Raw genomic sequence first — 21,139 nt, 5'->3', positions numbered from 1 at the left:
GAGTGTAATTTACGCTACCTAAAGGTACCTGTGTGTAAAAAAGGAGGATGAGAAAATTGGCTGGAGGTAGGTATGAAAGGAAAATGTCTTCTAATTTCCTCTGAAACACAATATGATAAGAACATGTGTTGATTACACAAAGGCCACCACCAAAATACTCCCTTATTCAGTTATATTAAGAAGTAACCCTGGAAGAACTCCTCTCTGCAGTTGAAAATTAGGTGTTGCATTCATTCTAAAAATATGAACTCATGAAAGGCACCTTTTCAAAACCCGATCACATTAAGGGACAAGGACATCATTTCATTTGAAGTTCTTTGTAAGTAAGTAGACATCACAATCCTGTTACATCAACTGCTTAAAAATACTGTGTTTGAGGGTATGAAGTGCCAAAGAATGGAATCTATTGTATTCCTTAAAAAAAATTAAAAATAAAAAATTGGTGCTGACTGTACCAAATACTTAAAAAAACCCAAACAACCCCAAAACACTCCAAAAAAATCCTAAAACACACACAAGACATCTCTAAAATATCAAATCTCACTATTCATCTTTATTATATATGGGGGAGGAGAAATGCTTTTTGTCCTTCTCGCTATGAAAGAAGCTTATGCGGTTTACAGACTATGACAATTTAAAGTTGACTATGGCTGATATAGCCCACAATTGGTTTTGCTAGGATAATCTGACTTGCAGAAGAAATACATAGGATGCAAAGCAAATCACCTTAATTCCATCAGTTATGGATGTATAGTGATTTACACCAGCTGAAAATTTATCCTGGATTTTTTATCTACATGTTTTCTTTAGCTATTAACATGAGGTGTAAGGTTTTGTGTGGTGTTTATACACAGTGCAATAAGAAGAATTATCACACAGCAGTGTTATAAATACTGCTGGAATCTTTAAAACTGACTCAATTGAAATTTTACGGAATGCAAGAATACAGCAATGTTTTAATATTGCAAAAGTGATACAAGTCTAAAGACGCTAACTGAGCGAATATGTATTTTTGCAAGATTTTTCAGTTGGGGAAAAACCAGAAGCAGTAGGGTGAATTTCTGAACCTATTAAGCTCCTGTCAAAATTATCATTAAGTTCATTTGTACTGCACGTGGCTTGTAGGAATTATTTCTGTTACAGATTTTATTTATGATAGCTCCCAGAACATGTCTGGTCATTTTTACAAATATTTGCTTTTTAGTAGGGTAATAGTCTTAATTTAGAGGAAGTCCACTGTTATCAGACTGACACATATGCATGTGTGCATATATGAATGTGTATATATATGAGAATATGAATATCTATATTAATCTGTCAGTGTTATGGTTCAGTTATTTTTGACAGATTTATTGATTGTGTCTGCTGCAAGCACTGTTTTTTACTGGAAATTGGCACCCACAATCAAATGGGAATGATGGATGCTGTAAAAATTGCAATTTTTCAATGATTCTTGTAATTAATCCTTTGGTATTGACAGCTTCCAGGAGCTATGTTGCCAGGAGTGGTCTTTATCACTGGACAATTAAGCAACTGGCTTGAAAAAAGTAATGCTGTTTTCAGAAATGCCATGTGACATTTGAAAACAAATGGTTCTGAACTGGTTTGTTTTTTTTTTTATTTTTCTTTTTTAACTTTGGTTTTGTCTTTGATTAATACTCCAAGATGTGATTTACTTTAGGTAATCTTTGCCTGCTTTCACTGTTAGCATCTGTTTATAGGAGTCTGTTGCCACACATGAGCCCACGTGTGACGCCCTTGCTCCCTGTGCTCAAGGTTCACCGATGATGGTGTTTGGCACTTAGGCCTTCCTGGTGGTATTAATGTGACCATGTTTTTTTTCTTTTGATCCTTGCTACCCCCCTGGGAATTAACATGGAACTTGCCAGAGTTTAAGTCCTTCAAGATCTCCTGCTATTTGTTTTCACTGTAACTGTTGTTGGCGTCTCTGATATTAAACGAACTTTTCATCGTGTTAATGAGTCCTGCTTCCCCTCTACCCTGGACTGCGATCTCTCTTTTGTGACATCTCGTTGTAAATGGCTTTGGAGTTATTTTTATTTTATTGGCTCATGTGAAAGGGTAGAGCTCATTCATTTTTAGCTGCTCTGTGAAGAACAAATGCACTGGTTATATAAGTGGCCCTAGAAAATAAGACAACGGGGAATGTCAGGGAAGTCTGTCTAGAAATATGCTGCATAACCAAACTTTTCTAAATGAAGCACTGCAGTTCTGCAAGTGAAATAAAGCAGTTGCTGCTAAATGTGTACTGTAAAGACAAATCTTATAATGTTCTTCATTTTTTGAGGTTTCTTTGCATTAATTAATATTAGGAGAAACCAAAGTATTTTAATGTGACCTTCATTTGGCATTTGTTTTAACTTTTCTTCTCCTATTTTATTTAATTCTTCCACTTCTGTTGTTCAATTAGTGTTTGACCCCTTTAGCAGAGATGTAAATTAAATGACATTTCAATGCCATCCCATATTTAAAATACTGTGTTAGTTGTGGATCATAAAGGATGATCTTCGTTCTTTAGCTAATTTATTCATTTAACAATTTCCCTCCAGAAGTTCCAGCAGAAGGCTCCGAAGCAAACTAAGCAGAAGAAATCCAAGTCGGCTGAATTTCTGATGGGTGAGCCTTGCTTGATGAGTTATTGCTCATAATTTGTGTAAGGATTAATTAACTAATTACAGACAAATGGCTGTGGGCGAAATTTTGCTCTTGCTTGTCAGGGTGCAATTTGTAATTATTTTAATCATTTATTCTTTTTTTTTTTTTTTTTTTTTTTAGAGTTAATTTTAACCTAATTCTGTTTTGGCGACATTTGAGGACGATACACTTGAGTCTTTCAGCAAAGGAATTACTAGAAGGAATTTTCTGCTTGTCATTGAAATACACTTTGCTATAATGTGCTCTTCTGACCTCCTTGTTTTCTATAGTAAAAGAAGAGAGAGCAGCAACAGAAGGCATTGAAAATCCAGCTTTTAACATCAGCAGCACAGATCTTTCAGCGTATCAGCCTTCAGAAGAGAAAGTTATTAGACATGACAAGCCAGATAGCACCCTTGCAGCTCACCAACAAAAACTCAGGCTGCAAGCCCATGCTGAACCAAGAGGTGAGACATCAAACCTGATTAACCTCAAACGCAGCGACAGCGCTTGTGTTCCCCGTCCAACCCGCACGCTCCGTGGCCTGTGCCAGGCGTGTCTGTCCCAACGTGTCCAAACAGGCACCCCTGCAAGCCCTGGATGGGAAATGAAAAATACTGCAGACAACTCTGGCTGTCTAAATATTTAGATCCTCAGATTCTGTCTCCGTGATCAAATTACTGCCCATAATGGGGGGTGCAGGTTATGTGGGGGTCCTCCTTCAGCAGGGGCGTGGGGACCACAGGGAGCAGGCTCTCATGACAGTGTTTCCCTGTCATTTGTGTGTGTTGGATTGGGTTTGGGAGGCACTGTGGATGGCCCAAGCACACAGATACTGCTTCCTTGCTAGCTCCTTAACATTGAGTAGTTTTAAGCATTTTACAGGTCCATGATTGATAACTATCAGTTGTTGTCCTTAGGTTGTCCTTAGTTGTCCTTAGGTGTCCCATATTCCCTCAGTCAATCAGTATCTTGCCTCTGCTTTGTCTTTCATTATTGTGTTGAGCCACTGTTGCTCAGATGCTTGGAGCAGAGAGTTCTATTTGCTTGGCTTGGCCAGGGGAGCCATCTTGACTCATAAGATCTGCTTTAATGCAGCACCCAAAAGAGTCACTGCTTCAGGAAGCAACTTTTGTTTGTTATTTAGGTTTATTCAAACAAACTATGAGGTTCTTCACTGATGTCAATTCTCCTTTTGCAAAGGTTTGTTATCTTTTAATCTGTTATTTAATTATTGCATTTTGAATTATTATTATTTCTGAATTTTATGATGAATGGTTATTTTTACTTAGTAATCCACTGATGAAGAAGGTGAAGAAAAGAATTTAAAGGCATTTTGTGAGCTATATGAGGAAGATCTTGGGCCAAGATTAAACATTAGAACAAAAAGGCTTGAAGTCAGACTCAAAATCTTCCCTAAATATCCACAAAGAGCCCCTACTGTTTTGGTGTGTGTAGTCTTACCAACTTAAAGTGGACTGTGTACATCCATGAATATGCAACTGTGTATCCAAGGATCAAGACCTCCCTAGGTGCCAAAGTAACTGGTATGGCTTTGAAATGTCCTGGTCACCCAGCATTTCCCATTAAACTTGCAAGTGTGGATGCTGCTCGTGAAATACCTTTGTGTGCCAGATCAGGTATTTAAATAGGGAAGCGTGGGCTGGTGAGCAGGACATCAGGCATTTGCTTTTAAAGGGCTAGACCTTGTTGTGTTAAGATTTTATCCCTGTGAGACTGGAGAGCCCATGGCTCCTAATGGCCCCTTGCAAAATTAGGTTTGGCTTTCCATTTAGCCTCCATGTGACTCTCTGCAGCACCAGACGGAGCAGGAATTCTTCGTCTTTCCTTTGCAGCCTGTCAGAACAGTGATTAAGCAGACAAAGGGATTGATTGTTTTTTAATGAAATAGTCTATCTGGCAAAAAATGAAGTCGGGCTTGCTGGAGACTATCCACGCTTTCAACTTGCCTCTTCAGAAATTCATGAATAGTTCCCTCAAGAAAACAACACATTTTTTTTTAAATGCCTGAAATGTGTTTTTAAACATTTTGATTTTTCATCCTAAGTAGCATTTTGTTAAAAAAAACCCTAACTGAATATAATCTTTGTGAAATGAGTAGAAATTGTTACATTTTGCCTGGAATGCAATGGCTTGCTACACTGCTAACTGTTTCTGTAATGGGAGAGGAAATCTTGTTGAGACTTGGAAAATTTTGTTTCTCAACACTGTGTCTCCCTCTTTGACCTTCTGTTCATCCAGTTAACCAAAAGATCAGTTATTCGTGTAGCTCTCCCTCTAAGTCACGTAGCTATTAAAAAAATAATGATCCATTTATACCATCATAAAAAGTCTAGATTGGAAGAAACCTCTAGAGATCATCTGGCCCAAACTTGCATTAAATTATTCTTAGTCTAACTTATGTCAGGGCTTGTTCGGCAGTCACAAGGGCTGGTTCAAATTTATAAGGGGCTTCTAATAAAACAACAGCTTCAAAACTGTCCAGAAACCTGGAGAGAAATGGAACTAAACCTCCTGGTACTTCATGAGCTAATTTTCCCTGTTCCCAAGTGTAACTGTACTTCATTAAAGAGGGAAAAGGAAAAGCCAAATAGGTAAGTACAGTATCACATGGATGTAGTAATGTATAAATGGTTGTGTTTCACAGTTTTTGCAAAGATTAGGTCTACAGATAGCTCTACCCTTTTTGGTAGCCATTGTCTCCATTGGTTTGGAACCATCAGAGACATGAGGCTATGAGATGGGTTCCTTGAACTTTCCTGCCTTTGCTTTGATCCATGTTCATAGCTGCTGTCACCGCACCTCACAGCAAAAACACGTGGTGTTGAAAACTACCATCATTTTCTAGCACAGGGAATTCTTTCACAGCTTCCTCTTCCCTAGCTATGAGATGGGTTCCTTGAACTTTCCTGCCTTTGCTTTGATCCATGTTCATAGCTGCTGTCACCGCACCTCACAGCAAAAACACGTGGTGTTGAAAACTACCATAATTTTCTAGCACAGGGAATTCTTTCACAGCTTCCTCCTCCCTACACCTCAGGTCTCAGGAGTCCCTGTGCAGTTCACAGGAGAGACTTTGACACAGAAATCTCTCCCCACACCCCAAGGAGGCAAGACTTTCACCTCACACTGGAAGATACATCTCTAGGAGGGAGTGCCCACACGCTGACATGGCTTGTTGCTGCAATCTTCACTATGCTAGTGAAATGGCACTCCTTTCTCCACCTCTTGCCAGGCTTCCTTTACCTTAAGTGAAATTCCTGCCAAACACAGCACCACAGCTTGTTTAAATTAAATGTGTTTTAGGACTCCTCACGGCTTCCTTTCATTTTTTGCCCCTCTTTTCTATCTCGGATGCCAACAGAGTACTTCTCCTTTTGGGGTTCCCTCCTCTTCAGAGCCGTTGGGTGCTCTTCTAGCTCTCAGCCCCCAGGCTTAGACTTGGTTACTCAATGGGGAATTACATTTGTCAATTCTAACACTTGGTGTTAAACTGTACAATTTAAAAGCAGTTATAACCTTAAGCACAATTATTTAATCACAGCATTTAGTAGATTACAGGTTCAAAAAGCTATATAAACATCAGGCTGGATTTTCAGGCTATGCCCTTGAAGGCAGGGCATGGAGGTGGCACTGCTTTCCCATTATCTTTACACCCATCGTCCATGTTAATGGAAGCAAGTAATAGCTAGAGGGGTGCTATCACTTTCTCCATCTTGCAACAATGTCTCAGGCTGTTCCTCTGTCAGCAATTGCTGGAGGGAAGAGTTCTCTAGAAAAGCCTCCACCTACTTTTGAGGTGTCTTCGCATACACCTCTATGCTAAGGATACCAGTGAGGTGCATGAATTGTCAGCTGAGCGTTCAAGACATCCTTAAAACCTGTTCCTGGAATTTGGCTGTCTGCATAGGAGGCTGCTGTGCAGAGTACATATTACTTGGGGATTAAATATCCAGTGCAGAGGTCCATGGTATTGCAACTTGCCTGCATCTGCCCTCTAAACAGCTGAATTCACATGTCTGTTTGTGGTATACTGACTTTTCCATTACCTTTCTTTGGGAACTAGAACATCTCAAAAGAAGAGTTTATGGACCATTCTTGTTTTAAAGAAACTGATGAAAACTTTCAAGTATTTTTTCCAGAGTCTTTTTCACCTTTCAAGCCAGACTGGTGGGGACTGTTCTTGTGACTCTAAGTGCAAGGCTCCTGCATGTTTTTCTTGTGGGGAAACTGAGGCAGAGTAAAGAGGCCTTACCTGCAGTTACACTGCAGGCCCGTGATGGAAATGGAAATAAAACATCTGATCCCTAGTCCATCACTCCATTTGTTAGGGCATCCTGTGTCTCACACTGTCATATTTCCCATGATGGACAATATCCCATATTTTTTCATCATTAGTAGACTGTTGCTCAGGAATAGGCCATTGTGTAACTCTTTCTGTAAGTATGCTTTCTGTCATTAATCTTCTGTGATGAAGACCTGGCACTGCTGTTAAATGTTATAGTTACCCAGGGGAACCAGCTGACTATTTACTCAGATTAATCTCCTGATTTTCAGCCAACTAATTGGTTGCAGCAGCTTCTACCTTATTTTCTCTTCTTGATTCTATTCTGACTCTTTGCTGATCTCTCCTATCACCTTCATTTCTTTCACATATTGCTTGTGAAGTTAAGGTCATCTAGCAGTGGTCTTGTCTTTGTCAAATTGTGCAATTTATTTTTTGTGAAAGTACTCAGAGTTTCCTTGCTGCGAAATCCAACAAATTCCTCTTGCCTTTTTTTTCCCCTCAGCAAATAGTGGATTTGCCAGAAATGTTCAGTTTGACCAACCCAACAGGAGGTTTAATAAACAAATTTCCCTGGGAAAAATGTCTGGGGTTATATCATCCAAACCCAAAGTGACAGGAACCCATGCCTACCTGTTTCTCAGTTGCTAGGCATCTGATCTCCAGGTGAGCCAGATTCAGCTGTTCACTTTTCTCCACAGAGGTTTAAACCCGTAACACTTCGGAGAGTGTCTTAATATTGAGGCTGGCTTCGTAAAGCTTCTGCCCAGCAAAGGACTTCCAGCAAACAGTCATGATGAAAGCATGAAACCTCCAGAAATGTGCTGTCTTTGACTGACAGCAGAATAGGAGGCCAGTTGCTCAGCTTCAGATGGGTGATAAATGCCACAGCCAATCCCTTAACACTGGCCTGTGGTACTTAGCATTTTAACATAGGCCTATAAAGCAAATGTTAATCTATTTTAGCATTTGATACATTTTGTCCTCAGCTGTTGTGATCAGAAAATGTGCAAGTGGCTTATAACAGTTTGTACTATTTAGCGTTCACTACAGCCACCAAGCTACATAGATTTGGTCCAACTAATCGTGAGAAGAGCCCTGTGGGATGGGACTGTTCACATTTCTACAAGATAGGTAAAATTTTCAGTCCAAGCATGCAGAGGGAATATGTGTCAGAACAAATCAGACTGTAATCTTTGTAGGATGCCGACCATGCATGCACATCGCAGAAACCCAGCATGGGGTTTTTTGAGCATACTCCCAATGTGTGGTCTGTCTTGTACCTGGTGGTTGCCTAGACACCTTTGGAGATCGTGATGCTTTGTTGATTTTGCATGGAAGATGAAAGAAAAGCTAATTGTTTTCTCCTGTATCCTGCACACTTGTACAAAGGCTAGAGGCAGTCTGACCCTAGATGTTGATGATTCAAGTCAAAATTGTCTCCAGATGATGAGAAGCTTTCATTTTCCCCTCTTATCATCCCCAATACACAAATCTTTTTTCAAAACTAGATTATCTTCTAAAATCGAAAGCTCTAATTAATTCTACCATTTTATCTGCAACAGGCACTGTTAACATCTCATATCATGCTCCAATAAATTTGCCCACAGAGATTAACAATATTTGAGGGGAAAAAAAGAAGGAGGGAAAGAAAGCTCTTTGAATTGAAGACCAGAAACTATTCTTCTAATTAGCCCAGGTACAGCATGGCATTACCATGGCCATACTGCTTCTGGGAGAAAATTAGTGTCTCCATGTGGCACTTTGCTGCACCACCTCCCAGCTGCAGAGCTAGGCTGAATTTATCTAACATGGTGCTGTGTACATCCTGCAGGGAAAATCCTCAGTGCAAAATACAGCAGTTCTGCTCTTTATCAAAAGCAGAAGTGAAGAGAAGCCTTTGCTACGGAACTGTTACTGCTGAGGGTGGTTAAACTGCAGCATGGCACTACAAGTCCTTTCTTGCTCAAGAGTGTGTGTGGGCAAGGACCTTGACCTGGGAATATGCAGACAAAACAAGGGCTTTGTTAAGGAGCCATGTAGGGTATCAACTTGAGAAAAATATCAGTGAGTGCTTCAAATTTGGCCTGTTTACAGAGAAGCAAGGGCTGAAGCTTTTTGAACAGGGTCTAATTTCATTCCAAAGAGAGATGGTAGGTACCCACTGGAGAGAGAGTAAGTGCATATGAAAAAAAGCAGCATCTGTTGGAAACTCACGTTTGTGCTGAACATAAAGGAGACAGGAGCCTGTGGCACTGGCTACTTGTGTTGGGCACAGTGATTTGCATAAAGGATAGGACTAGAAATATGAATCAAAACTGTACCCTTTTTTTCTTAAAAAATGACAAAGTTTATATCTAATAATTCAAGTTCTGTGTATGAGGTTCCATGCTTTCTGATTCCAACAGGGACTTGAAATGGAAATGCCAAAACCGGTATGCAGGGCATGATGGATCACCATGTATGCATAGGAATAAAAGGGTTGTCATTGGAAGTAATTTTGCGTTGAATTACACAATGTGTAATCCAATTGAAATCAGCAGAACGGCACAAGGTGTAATGTAGTGTGCAAAACGTGATCCATTGCATGCAATTTCAACAACAGGGATACTGTACCACTCATCTAAGTAATGTGCCAAAATTGCATTTGTGAAAGGTAGGGGAAGAAGAATTGTGAAGAATAGATGTGTTTTATAATTGGGAAATACTCTTTTAGAAGATGACTGGATATATATTTTTAGAGCTAATTTATTACACTTGAAAATAATTTGCTTCATAATAGTGCTGTTGAATGCTCAAAATTTGGGAAGTACCCTCTCTGGAATAGTGCAGGACCAGCCAAGCTTGGGAGTACTCAGTATCTGTTTCCCCCATTGACGTGTGTCACATTATCTAATAGCGTTCCTAAATGAACGCTGTCATCATCAGTAAATCTTTCTCAGGCCTTTGACCAACATTGTTTCCCCAGGAAAATCAGTAGGTCTCAAACTGGCAGCCCTTGGCACATTGCCCTCTGCCTACAGGAAAAAAAAAAAAAAAAAGAAAGGAAAAAGTAAGTCCCATGCTGTACCTTTGTTTAAACAGCAGCAAATGTGGTAAGTATTCTAGGAGCAGAGTAGGGGAAGAAAAATAAGTGGGTGCTGTGAGTGTGGTTTTTCTGTGTTGAGGAAGGAGCAGCATGGTCTGTGTGTTGCTCAGGCTCATGAGCAGCCCCTTTGCCAGCAGCGTCTTGTCAAAGCTGACAAGTGAGTTTATTCAAGGCTTGCAATATAAACATAAGACACAGTTATGTGGTTTACTCATTACCTACGGTCTCCACTGAGGATAAGGAAAATGACATACGATACCTTTAAAACTTTCTACACATTGAGAAGTTGCCCGGTGATGGTAGCATTTAACAAGCTGTGTTTTCAAGATATAATCTATTGTCCATTCACTTGCTTCATGTTCTTCAGTTTGAGGATGGCATTAACATGTAATTTTTCATCAAATTCTGCCTGATACTTGTGACAATTTGAAGCTCTACACACTCTTCCCTGCACACCCTCCCCCCCTCCCACCCATGTATTTGGTGATGATCTGGAATAATTTTGTGCTTCCCAGGAATCTTATTTTGGATCTAAACCTAAAATATATATATAACATTTATCTATACTTATAGAAAATAATTCCAGATGTAAATCTAAAATAGTATGATGTATCTGAATTAAGGTATTCAGCTTCTATATAACCGGGATTGGCCCATATAAATTTAATTAAACTCATTTGCAATGGCTGTGAGCTGAGGTGAACATAACATATCATGGTTCACTAATGACAATTAAAAATCCAAACTAAAAGTACAACATTTGATTAACTTTAAATCTCAGGTTTTTTCTTGCCAAAATGGGAATGGAGACTTAACATTGTCTTATGGATTACATATCAATTCACCATGTTCTTCAAAACTAAAGTTTTATTTTTAACGTCTTCGTAACATTTAGATGTGAGTAAATCTAACAACAAAAAAAATTGGGATAAAACCTCAAACTTCTTTCTTGTAGAAGTTTCAAACTTTCCTAAATTATTTTCTAGTTCTAAGTTTAATTCAAATAAGAAGCTACCAACTCACTGGAAATCCAGTCAGTTTTTTCATGTTGAGGAACTGTCACTTGTTATGCTATTTTGGTTAATGACTTCATTTTTTCTTCACTTCTGCATTTGTTGAGATTTTTTTTTAAGGGGTTAGAATTTTTGCCCTCTATTATGCTTTAGTGGTTTTGAATAACTTTTTTGTAATTCTTAATAGATTTTTTTCTAGTTGCAGATTAGAAGCAAAGGCCTGTATCTACAAAGAAGCAACCTGCAGGTACTGAGCTTTGCAAATTAGGTACAGACTCATGAAAGCAGGTGAGCAGCAGTGCTACTCACAAGACTCACAATGTCTTGAGGAAGGGTGAATAAGTGAAGCAGTTGGAAATGCAGGAGGTGGGACCCTCCCCTTCCTCCTCATCCTAAGTCTTTATTCTTGCTGGCCAAGTTGAGGTGGGCACCTCTCTTAGGACTCGGGTCTGAGCCCAAGATGCTTCTTTGTGTCATACAGTCACATACACTTCTCATAAACAAAATGGAAAATATGCTAACACAAAGTCTTACATTTGGGCTGCCCAAAGGGTCATATCTGCAAAGTAAAATGAAAAATATCTATAGGGAAATAAGCTCAATTCTGTTGACTGGAGGCAGTGAGGATTTACCATGATGTTCACCGAGGAATTGCTGCTGAAATTAGTAACTTAAGACAGCTGTGAGGACCACTGGTTTCCATTCCTGGCTATATCACTGTGTTTTAAAAGCACTTTGGGTCAAAAAGCTGGAAGGAACAGATGCAAGCTGATGGAACAGATAATCCTGAGTACCATTTTGCAGTACTTACAGAATAAACAGGTGATCAGGCCCAGTCAGTGTGGGTTCATGAAGAGCAGGTCCTATTTGACTAACCTTATCTCCTTCTATGACAGGGTGACTTGCTTATTGCATGAGGGAAGGCCTGTGGATGCTGTCTGCCTTGACTTTAGCAAGGCCTTTGACAAGGTTTCCCACAGCATCCTCCTAGAGAAGCTGGCTGCTCATGGATTGGATGTGCACACGCTTTGCTGGATAAAGAATTTTTTGGATGGCCGGGTCCAAAAAGTTGTGTTCAATGGAGTTAAATCCAGCTGGTGGCTGGTCATGAGGGGTGTTTCTCAGGGCTCAGTGCTGGGGTTGCTCCTGTTTAACATCTTTATTGGTGACTTGGATGAGGGGATAAAGTGCACCCTCAGTAAGTTTGCAGATGACACTAAGCTGGGTGGGAGTGTCAATCTGCCTGAATGTAGCGGGGAGGCTCTGCAGAGGGATCTGGACAGGCTTGATTGATGGGCTGAGGCCAATTGTATGAGTTTCAATAAGGCCAAATGTTGGGTCCTGCACTTTGGCCACAACAACCCCCAGTACTGGAACAGGCTGCCTGTGGAAGTGGTGGAGGCACAGTCCCTGGAGATGTTAAAAAAAACCCAACAGTGGATGTGGTGTTTCAAGAGATGTTTTGGTGGTTAGGGGTTCTAGGGTGGGCGGTTGGACTTGATAATCTTGAAAGTCTTTTCCAACCTTGATGATTCTGCTAGTCTAAGATTCTAAAATACTATCTCAGACTGGAATTTGATCTTTCCAGGATGCCTCTGTTTCATTATATCTTACTGAGGAGACTTCTATTAGTGCCTGAGTAATGCCCAGTAATGTTCTACCAAGTCATTGCTAGAAACGTGTTGACCACTCTGCAGCCTAAAAGGGAAGAGCTGGTTCTTGACAAGGTGAGTTTGTTCAGACTGTAATCTGCATTCTGGCTTGTAATGAAAGCTGGCTTATGCCAAAATTTCAGCTTTTATCCCTAAGAACCAGCATCACTCTGAAAACAAGCACAAGCAAATGCTTCTGGATTTTATTCAAGCTTTTAGTAATCAGTCACCTGGCTATTAAAAATTTCTTCATATTTGTATTGATCAGGAGGCACTTAGCAAATTCAACAGTTTTGTCTACCTTTCATTAAACTAAAAACCTACATCAATGCTACAAGATGAATGGAAATATTGTCTGTCATCCAAATTCCATGCTCTGTCTTTGATGTGATATTGATATGGGCTACCCGATCCCTTTGTGAAGTAGATGACTTTGTTAGAAGTACAACTTAGTCATGCTATTTCTGTGGTATTCTCAGGACATAGGCTGGATAATTGACTACAGACATCTTAGCTTAAAAGCCATCTTAGAGTTTCATCCAGTCCTAGTAATACATGTGCAGTCCCATGGGCTGAATTCAAGGATTATGCTAATTTTATTAGCAACTCCTTTTGCTTTAATTAAACTGTATAAATTCCCACCTGGTCACTGTTGTGCCAACACCTTCTTTCCATTTTAATTTAAATTTATAGATAATCTGTGGTTTTGGACTTCTGTTATCCTGAATTATGTGTTGCGTTTTCCATGTGAAATAACACATTTATGAGGGGTAAATAGCATTTTAAATTGAGTTCATGGGTTTGAACCTCTGGATCACAGTGAAGACCTAAGCTTCTAAAATTGACCAAGTCTTTGTAGGAGCAGGTATATTGCTGTCTGAAGCACCAAGCTATACATCACTGTTCAAAACACCTGCAAGGAAGCTCTGTATTAACATTTACTTTGCTGTGTTTATACCACAAATCAGAGCAATGTGAATTCCTTAGTGGACTGTTAATTTGCATGTTATACACTTTCAAATATTTCTAAAAGCAAATATGAAATGATTAGTAATCCATTCACATGCTCACAAAATGTTATTAGCAAAATGCCTTGGGCAGTCTGTTGACTAAAATTGATAATACTGTATTATAAAACTAAAGCAACTCCACTTGCCCCCAACAAATCTTAGGAGCTGCCCAGAGCCCAGACCTCCTGGTCACACCAGTTCTCAAGGTGTGTATGGTGAGCTGAGGGGGGGAAAAAAGACAAAAAAAAACAACCCACAAACTCCAAAGCCGTGATCTAAGGTTTGCAGTGACTTCAACTTTTCAGAAAGCCTCACTAAAAGTCTTCTGTGGAGCCCTGCAGTTTAAAATTGCTTGCTATCTATAAAATCACCATAGGGAGGTGATTCTGGCCTTTACAGCTCATTCTACCTACATAGGTTTTAAAGTGTGTACGTTGCTCTGGAGAAATAAAGCCTGATCCTTCTTTTTACTTCTGTGTAACTTTGTCTCCAGCTGTGTGTGGTTCTGACAGAGCCAAAGCCCTGGATGAAATATCTCGTACTCTTTTTTTCAAAGAAGACCAAAGAGCAAGCTGCTTAATGGTATTTGTCAATGTATTTCTTTTTTGAATAATGGTTTCCATGCCTCACAGACTCAAATAGAATGTGACACTTCCTCCTAAATGCTAATTATTCTGTCCAGAAGATTTGCCCAAAAGTCTGCTCCTCAGAGGTTCACACCAGACCCACAGGATATAAAGAACATGGGGTATTAAAATCCAATAAAAGATGTTGTGATATTAAGACTGTGCAAAAATCTATGCATTAACTGAGTATTGCTTATATGGTTGCGACATACTTTCCAGCAATTTACATTTACAGCTATGCAGTAATTGGATGAAGAAATGTATCATCATTTTGTTTTTTAGCACATGGGTGAATTATTTTACCAACATGTGAAGGGGTGTTCATATAACATCACAGTGCTTTGTGCTGGAGAAAAACAATTACAGTGAATAAGGTAGAATGGCTCTGTTATTGCAGTACATAAGACTTTGATTACATACTGCCAAGATTCATACCAGCCTAGTAGTTGTTGACAGATAAAGTAACAAAAATGAAACTCATTTATTTTTTCTTTATTGAGACCTCAAGGTAAAGCAAATTTTCAGTTCTTGTACTTACTACATTGAAGGAACAGAGACTGACAGTCCAAATGTGCCAGTCCAGAAATATAAATTAAACCTAGTTTCATATCAAAGTTTCATTTAGTCTCTGAAAAGGAGCTGCTGCTTGGATTATTTTTGATCCTAGAACAAATATACTGTAGACTACTATAGTGTATCTTGGGTGAATTAACCCTCTTGCACATTTAGCTCTTATGTATTTTCCAGGATATAGATTTAGATTTGTTATAGACTTATTTATTTTACTTTTTCTCTGTTTAGTAATAGTTTACTGTGTTTGCAAACCCAATGAATGTGAAGATGGTTTTAATAGTGTGTAGCACTTTTGCTGAAGGAAGAGTGTATTTTGAGGAAAAAGCCGTCACTCCCCCTTTGTGTAAAGAAAATTCTTCTGGCTTCTGCTGGTAGTTCATCTAGGCAGCTAGATGCTGTTATCCCTCGACAAGATTAACAAATTACTGTTTTTTGTAAATTTGATTATTTTTTAAAGAGCTGATAAAACTAGCTGCTGAAGTGGAAAGTGCTAAAACTAGTGGTTTTAGCCCAACAAAATCTTGGATTAGTTACCTAGTCCAACTGAATATAATAGTTGGTCAGATTAATGAGGCAGTATTCTAGCATCTCCTCTGTAATTAAGAACTTCTCTGGTTGAATACAGTATTAAAGATGCACCAGAAATTGAAACCTGAGTGGTGAAATGTTAACCTGTTGAAATTGGAGGGGTCAGCTGTGAAATGCAAATTTCTCTGCAGCATGGGCAACTCACTTGTAAAATGTGTTTCAAGAATAATTTGGCTAATGTTGGGGAGGCTGGATGTTTAAATTTTTCTTATCTTTCCATGATCTAAATTTGAGAATTTTTCTCATTAGTTCCTGAGCAAAAGTAACATAAAGTGCACTTGTTTCCAGAATTACCTTTTCTGACCTTTCACAAGATGATAATTGCAGTACTAGTAGGCTTAGAGGACTTGTTAAAAAAATTAAGCTTATAAAGTAGCAAAAAATGCCCCTTTGCTTGCTGGTGTCGATTTCAAAATTAACATTTTGGTTCATGTGCTTCTAATAATCACTGACCCTTACTTCATGTGCTTTCCACAGGAAATGAATACAGCAGAAATTACTTTGACCCGTTGATGGATGAGGAAATAAACCCAAGGCAGTGTTGGATGAAGGTCAGTGAAGAAGGTGAGGCAGAATTAAGTATGTAATTTTGGTGTCAGAATATTCTTTTCCATTCATGAAAATGAGGTGACAAAGATCACATATGCAGTTCTATTTAAATATTGAGGTTTACAATTTAAATTATAAACCTTAACAGCTCTGAACACGACAGGCAGAATGCATAGTCTTTGATCAAGGACAGTGAGTTAATGGACAGGTAAAAGTGAGGCTGTGCTGTATTCACTCTGCTACCATAGCAAAATGAAGCACACTCCAAGAACATTGTCTACACCATGTTCTCTTGAAACAGTCCAGAACTGAGTACTAAGATGTAGCTGTTTTGCAACCCTGCTTCCAAAGTTCTTCCTCAAGAGCAATTTTATTACAGAGCTGAGTATGTGTTTGCCTAACAGAATGAAACCCCTGAGTCTGTAAAAGTTCCTAGTACATGAGGAGGCTCTTTTGGCTTTCTTTCTGTCAGTTTAGCTGAGAAGTTGAGCATTACTATCTGTGGATGATAGGAGGGACAGTGAGGGTGTGACTGCAGATCTGGGAGAACAGAAGTTATGCATAGGTATGAGCGAGATTAACCAGGAAGTATTGTCTCTCCCTGTGCGTGGAGGAAGTTCTCCATTGTTGTCATGGCTTTTAGATATAAAAGGGTGGGAACAGACCTGCCTGAATTTGCATGGACTTAAGTAAGAACAACATCATGGTTATGAAGTGCTTAGTTATGCACTTTGGCCTAGCTCCTGTTGTCAACCAGTAACAACCTGATCACGCAAGACTGTTCTCCTGTGTTACCTTCCTAGCCCAGTGCTTTTTTATACCTTGGGCTTATTTTGAAATGTAGAGAATCTCTAGACCTGTGGCTGTAGTCAAACCTAAAAAAGATTGTCTACTGTAAAGGGTCTCAAAACAGGTCACTTCTGAAATTCATAAGAAACTTTGAGTAAATATGGAGGTTTAAACTTTATAAATAAAAACTTTTGTGACTGAGAAAAGCAGGCTTTAATGCAAATCAGTAACTTGAATTTCTGTGTACTGGTGGAAAAAAATCAAGATTTATCAAGAGTGAATTATATCTAACCACTCTAATTTCCCCATTCATTGTATAGGGCAGCAATGTCATGCTATGGAAGTCAACTTCTGGCTCAGGGTTTTTAAATGAAATATTTTCTTTCTGTTGGTACCGCCGTAGTTCATCTTCAGAATAGGCTTCATGATTTATGATCTGCTTCACATCCAGAGAAGGAAAAGGAGATTAAATTTCTGCAACTGTACATGTGTGCCTAAAAACATATACAAATAGCATGGTGGTATAAGGGATATTTGGAAGTAGTTTTCATCAAGAGAAACTGTTCACTTTCCTGCCTGTATCAAGAAGGCTGAATGATACACATTAACATATATATATATATATTTTAATCTGGAATATAGGAAAGCTCTTAGAATATCTATCCAGTTTCAGGGTGGAAGTGGAGAGGTGGCTTTAGGTACTTGCATATTGGGCTAGACCTAAGATCCAGGTGTGAGCATCTGCCCTTTGATATTCCTCCTTTTTCTCCTCAGCAAAAATGTCACTCAGAGGTTGGGGTAACTCTTGTTTGTTAGCAGCAGTACTGGCCTCAGGTTGGTTGTGTTAACATCTGTAGAGCAGTTCTAACACCAATATTTACTGACACCTCTGCCGAGAGAAAGTCTTTCAACTTGGAGCTATTCAAAAGCTGTCTGGACATGATTCTGGGCAACTTGGCCTTGTCCAAGCAGGGAGGCTGGACCAGATGATCTCCAGAGGGCCCTGCCAACCTCAACCAGTCTGATTTGGTGATGCTCACAAACCACATTAGTTTTCTGGTTTATTTTTCCTTACAGAAGTGTTAAATAAGTGAAAATACATTTGTATGTAGTGGATGGATGAACAGGCAAAACTCGAAGTCTGGTCATGCTCTGATTGGAAACCTTATTTGTTTACCTTTTTCCAGCTAGCAGCTGGTCACTAACAAGAGACAAAAGCAGAACAAGATGAAGAAATCAGGGCACACTTCAAAGTTATACTCCTTTTACGACTTAAGCAAGTCAGGCCTAATACCCAAAGAGAATAGCTGGTGAAAAGCAAATCTTCTGCCACTAACTCTATTATACAAAGTTAAATATAATTTTAATGTGCTCATCATATGGGATTCTTTAATGGGTTATTCTGTGGAAATTAAGATATTAGCAATTATCTTTTCTATATTTGACAAATTAGATTTGTTCTGGAAATATTTCAGAGTTGATAATGCCCTGAGAACAAACAACACTCCACTATGGATTTGCTATCCCCCCATCACCAGGGGAATATTTCAACCTTACACTCTAAAAAAAGCTAAAGATTCTGTACTTGCAGAAGAGGTTTGCAGAAGCCTCCTTCTTTGAATGCTCAGTGTAACCAAAAAACTTGGCTCTGAAATTCCATGGTGAAGAAAATTTATTCTTTGAAATTTTGTCAAACATTTAAGAGCCACTGAAGGTTGTTTTGGTCTTCTACTCACCTATTTCACTGACAACCCAGAGCAGTCAGAGGTCTGGGAGATCTGAAAAGACAGTCTCAAGTGGTATTTTCTCATAGTAACACAGAACGATTTGGGTTGGAAGGGACCTTAAAGATAATTTAGTTCCAACTCTTTGCCTTTTGTACATAGCTGCTTGAAAGGATTTTTAGGCCTCATGGAAAAAGGTACATGTGTGTGTTCCTTGCTCATTTATAAAATCTGCAAATGTTTCTGGGAATTTGAATGAGTGACCAGCCACAAAATCAGAATTCATAGTGTGCTGTAGTGACTGTTTATACATGCTAACATGTCAGTATTATGGACAGTAAAGTACAATTTCTAATAGATCCAAAACTACATAAGAAAAGAAATTAGTTACTTTGTTTCCACTAAGAGTAAACTAGAATTCATCTCGTAATTTGAATATTAGTAGTAATTTCAACTAGTCCATTAGCAGAATTAGTAAACTAGTTTCAGTCCAGATCAAGATACAGTGTTGTTCACCATTTAAATTATATATATGTATTTTATTTAAACTGTCTTTCGTAACTCAGAAGAAAATGACAGTCACCTCTGCTATCAAACTAGCACTATGGAAACTGCATTTAGTTGTCAAGTGGTTTATTAACTTTTTTATTTTGATATCTTTATTTAAAGTTTAAAATAGTGTTTCCTGAAATACTACGGGAAGAAACAATACATGTTTCACTGTTGTTGTTGTTTTTAAGATCCTGTGAAATTTGATGGACATGTCCTGTACAATAAAATGATGAAGCTTCTAGAGGAAGAAAACAAGATGCTGGACTTCCAAGGTAAATAACAAAATAATTTGCATAAAGAAAAATAAAACGCTTTTGAGTCTGGATGTGGGGAGAAGAGTGGGTAACCCATCCTCTTGAACTCAGAAGTAAAAGGGACATTGATTTTGACATGAGCCAGTAAGACCTTTTTTTCCCAACTGTTTTTATTTTGAGTCATGTTTATCTGGTTTTAACTGTAATATAAGTGGTAGGCTTTCTCTAAGCTGCTTTGCTGCATGTTGAATTTCATCCTTATGAATGAAGACTGGAAATAAATTGTTTTAGGTGCTCAAAGTTAAAAAACTAAATCCTTATTTATGCTCATAAATGGGTGGATCATTTGTCAGATACATGGCTTGTGTCACACAGTATTTGAGGTTATCTATGTAAGGATTTATGCTAATAAGTGAGTAAGAAAATGTTTTCTGTGGCTTTGTTAGAAAACAAAAATTGATGTTCCATCTGCAGTAAAAACAACAAAGTGTAGGAGAAGAGACTTCTACTCTTCAAGCCAAGAGGCTTACTTTGGCTTCACTTATTTTTACAGATGTTATTTAACACCTACTTGACTAATGAGACTGCTATGACCACAGCCTTTACACGAGGTGCATGTCCGCTGCTCCTAGGAGAAGTGACATGAGAACAAGCTCAGGCTCAGGGCTGCCTTCATATTTTTGGGTGTTCTCCACACCCCCTAATCTTTTTTTTTTTTTTTTTTTTTTCCAGAAGAAGTCTTTTGTGCAAAAGTATTTTCTGATCTTTGTATCTGTATGAGGTTTCCTGTGATATTTCAGTTATACACAGGATCTACTCTGTTAGAGAGACAAAGCAGGTGGTTGCCTGTGGCACTAGAGCACAAGGAGCTGCAATATGTCTTATGGCTATTTAGTTTGTGAGCACCTTTGCTCTAGAAGAGACATTTTCATTTGCCTAGGGTTGCAAAATCCCTGGAACTGGCAGTGGTCATACCAGTAACATCTTTGAAACCCATTTTGTCTCTTTACGTGTGAGGAAAAGAAAGTAAAGCCGTCACAGTTAAATTCAGAAAGTTTAAACAAAAACCTTTAACAAATTATTAGCAAGTCCTCCGTTGTTGCATGTTAATGTAGAGCTCCATATTACTGAGAAACATTGTAGCAGTGCTGCAGGTTGGTTGTTGCTTTTATCCTGCAAAAACTTTGATTAAAACAAAAACGTTTGGCCGTGAAGTCAACAATGTTTGTATAGGAAAGGTTGACACGGGTTGTCCATCTGAGATATTCAAGTGGTCATTGTCTGCCAACATTTGTAGCATTTCATATTCTTCCATAACTTTATCATCAAAATAAATCTGTATGATTAAGAAAAATATCCCAAATACATATTTCAGGCTGCCACAGGGTGGGATCCAGCACCTTTTCCATTAGCTTTCCGAAAGTTAGATTCTGAGGCTTTCCCTAAGTGCTGGGAGAAGCAGGGAGAACCGACCTTGGGCAGTAGTTCAGCCCAGCTCATGCAGACACTCCTTAGCTGACTAGACAAATGGCATCCTTGAAGCAGTTCTTCTCTTTCCTATGGCTCTAGGAGGATTTTTGACAGCTGACTTAGGCTTGACCATCACTTTTTTTGTGGCTGAAGGCTAAGTGAGCTGAATTATTGCACGCTGTGTATTTGTCTGCTTTTAAACAAGGGAACCAGGGAGTAAAGGGAAAGTCTTCCTCATCCATCAGTGGTTGCTCCCCCACTGAGCTAGGTGCCCTAAAACTTTATATTGT

General features: G+C 38.8%; 1 protein-coding gene across 1 annotated transcript in view; it reads left to right on the top strand.

The window, feature by feature from the left end:
• OFCC1 (orofacial cleft 1 candidate 1) overlaps positions 1-21,139 on the top strand; it is a 178,926-nt gene that overhangs the window by 4,766 nt on the left and 153,021 nt on the right. The window contains exons 3-6 of the mRNA XM_010000981.1: positions 2,571-2,637; positions 2,946-3,122; positions 15,989-16,090; positions 19,314-19,397. Of these exons, the coding sequence (XP_009999283.1) occupies positions 2,571-2,637; positions 2,946-3,122; positions 15,989-16,090; positions 19,314-19,397 (430 nt within the window). The remainder of the gene's footprint in view (positions 1-2,570; positions 2,638-2,945; positions 3,123-15,988; positions 16,091-19,313; positions 19,398-21,139) is intronic.

This window comes from Chaetura pelagica, unplaced genomic scaffold (genome assembly GCF_000747805.2).
Source record: "Chaetura pelagica isolate M959 unplaced genomic scaffold, ChaPel_1.0 scaffold104, whole genome shotgun sequence".
Classification (NCBI taxonomy): Eukaryota; Metazoa; Chordata; class Aves; order Apodiformes; family Apodidae; genus Chaetura; species Chaetura pelagica.
This window is presented reverse-complemented; position numbering and strand designations above follow the sequence as displayed.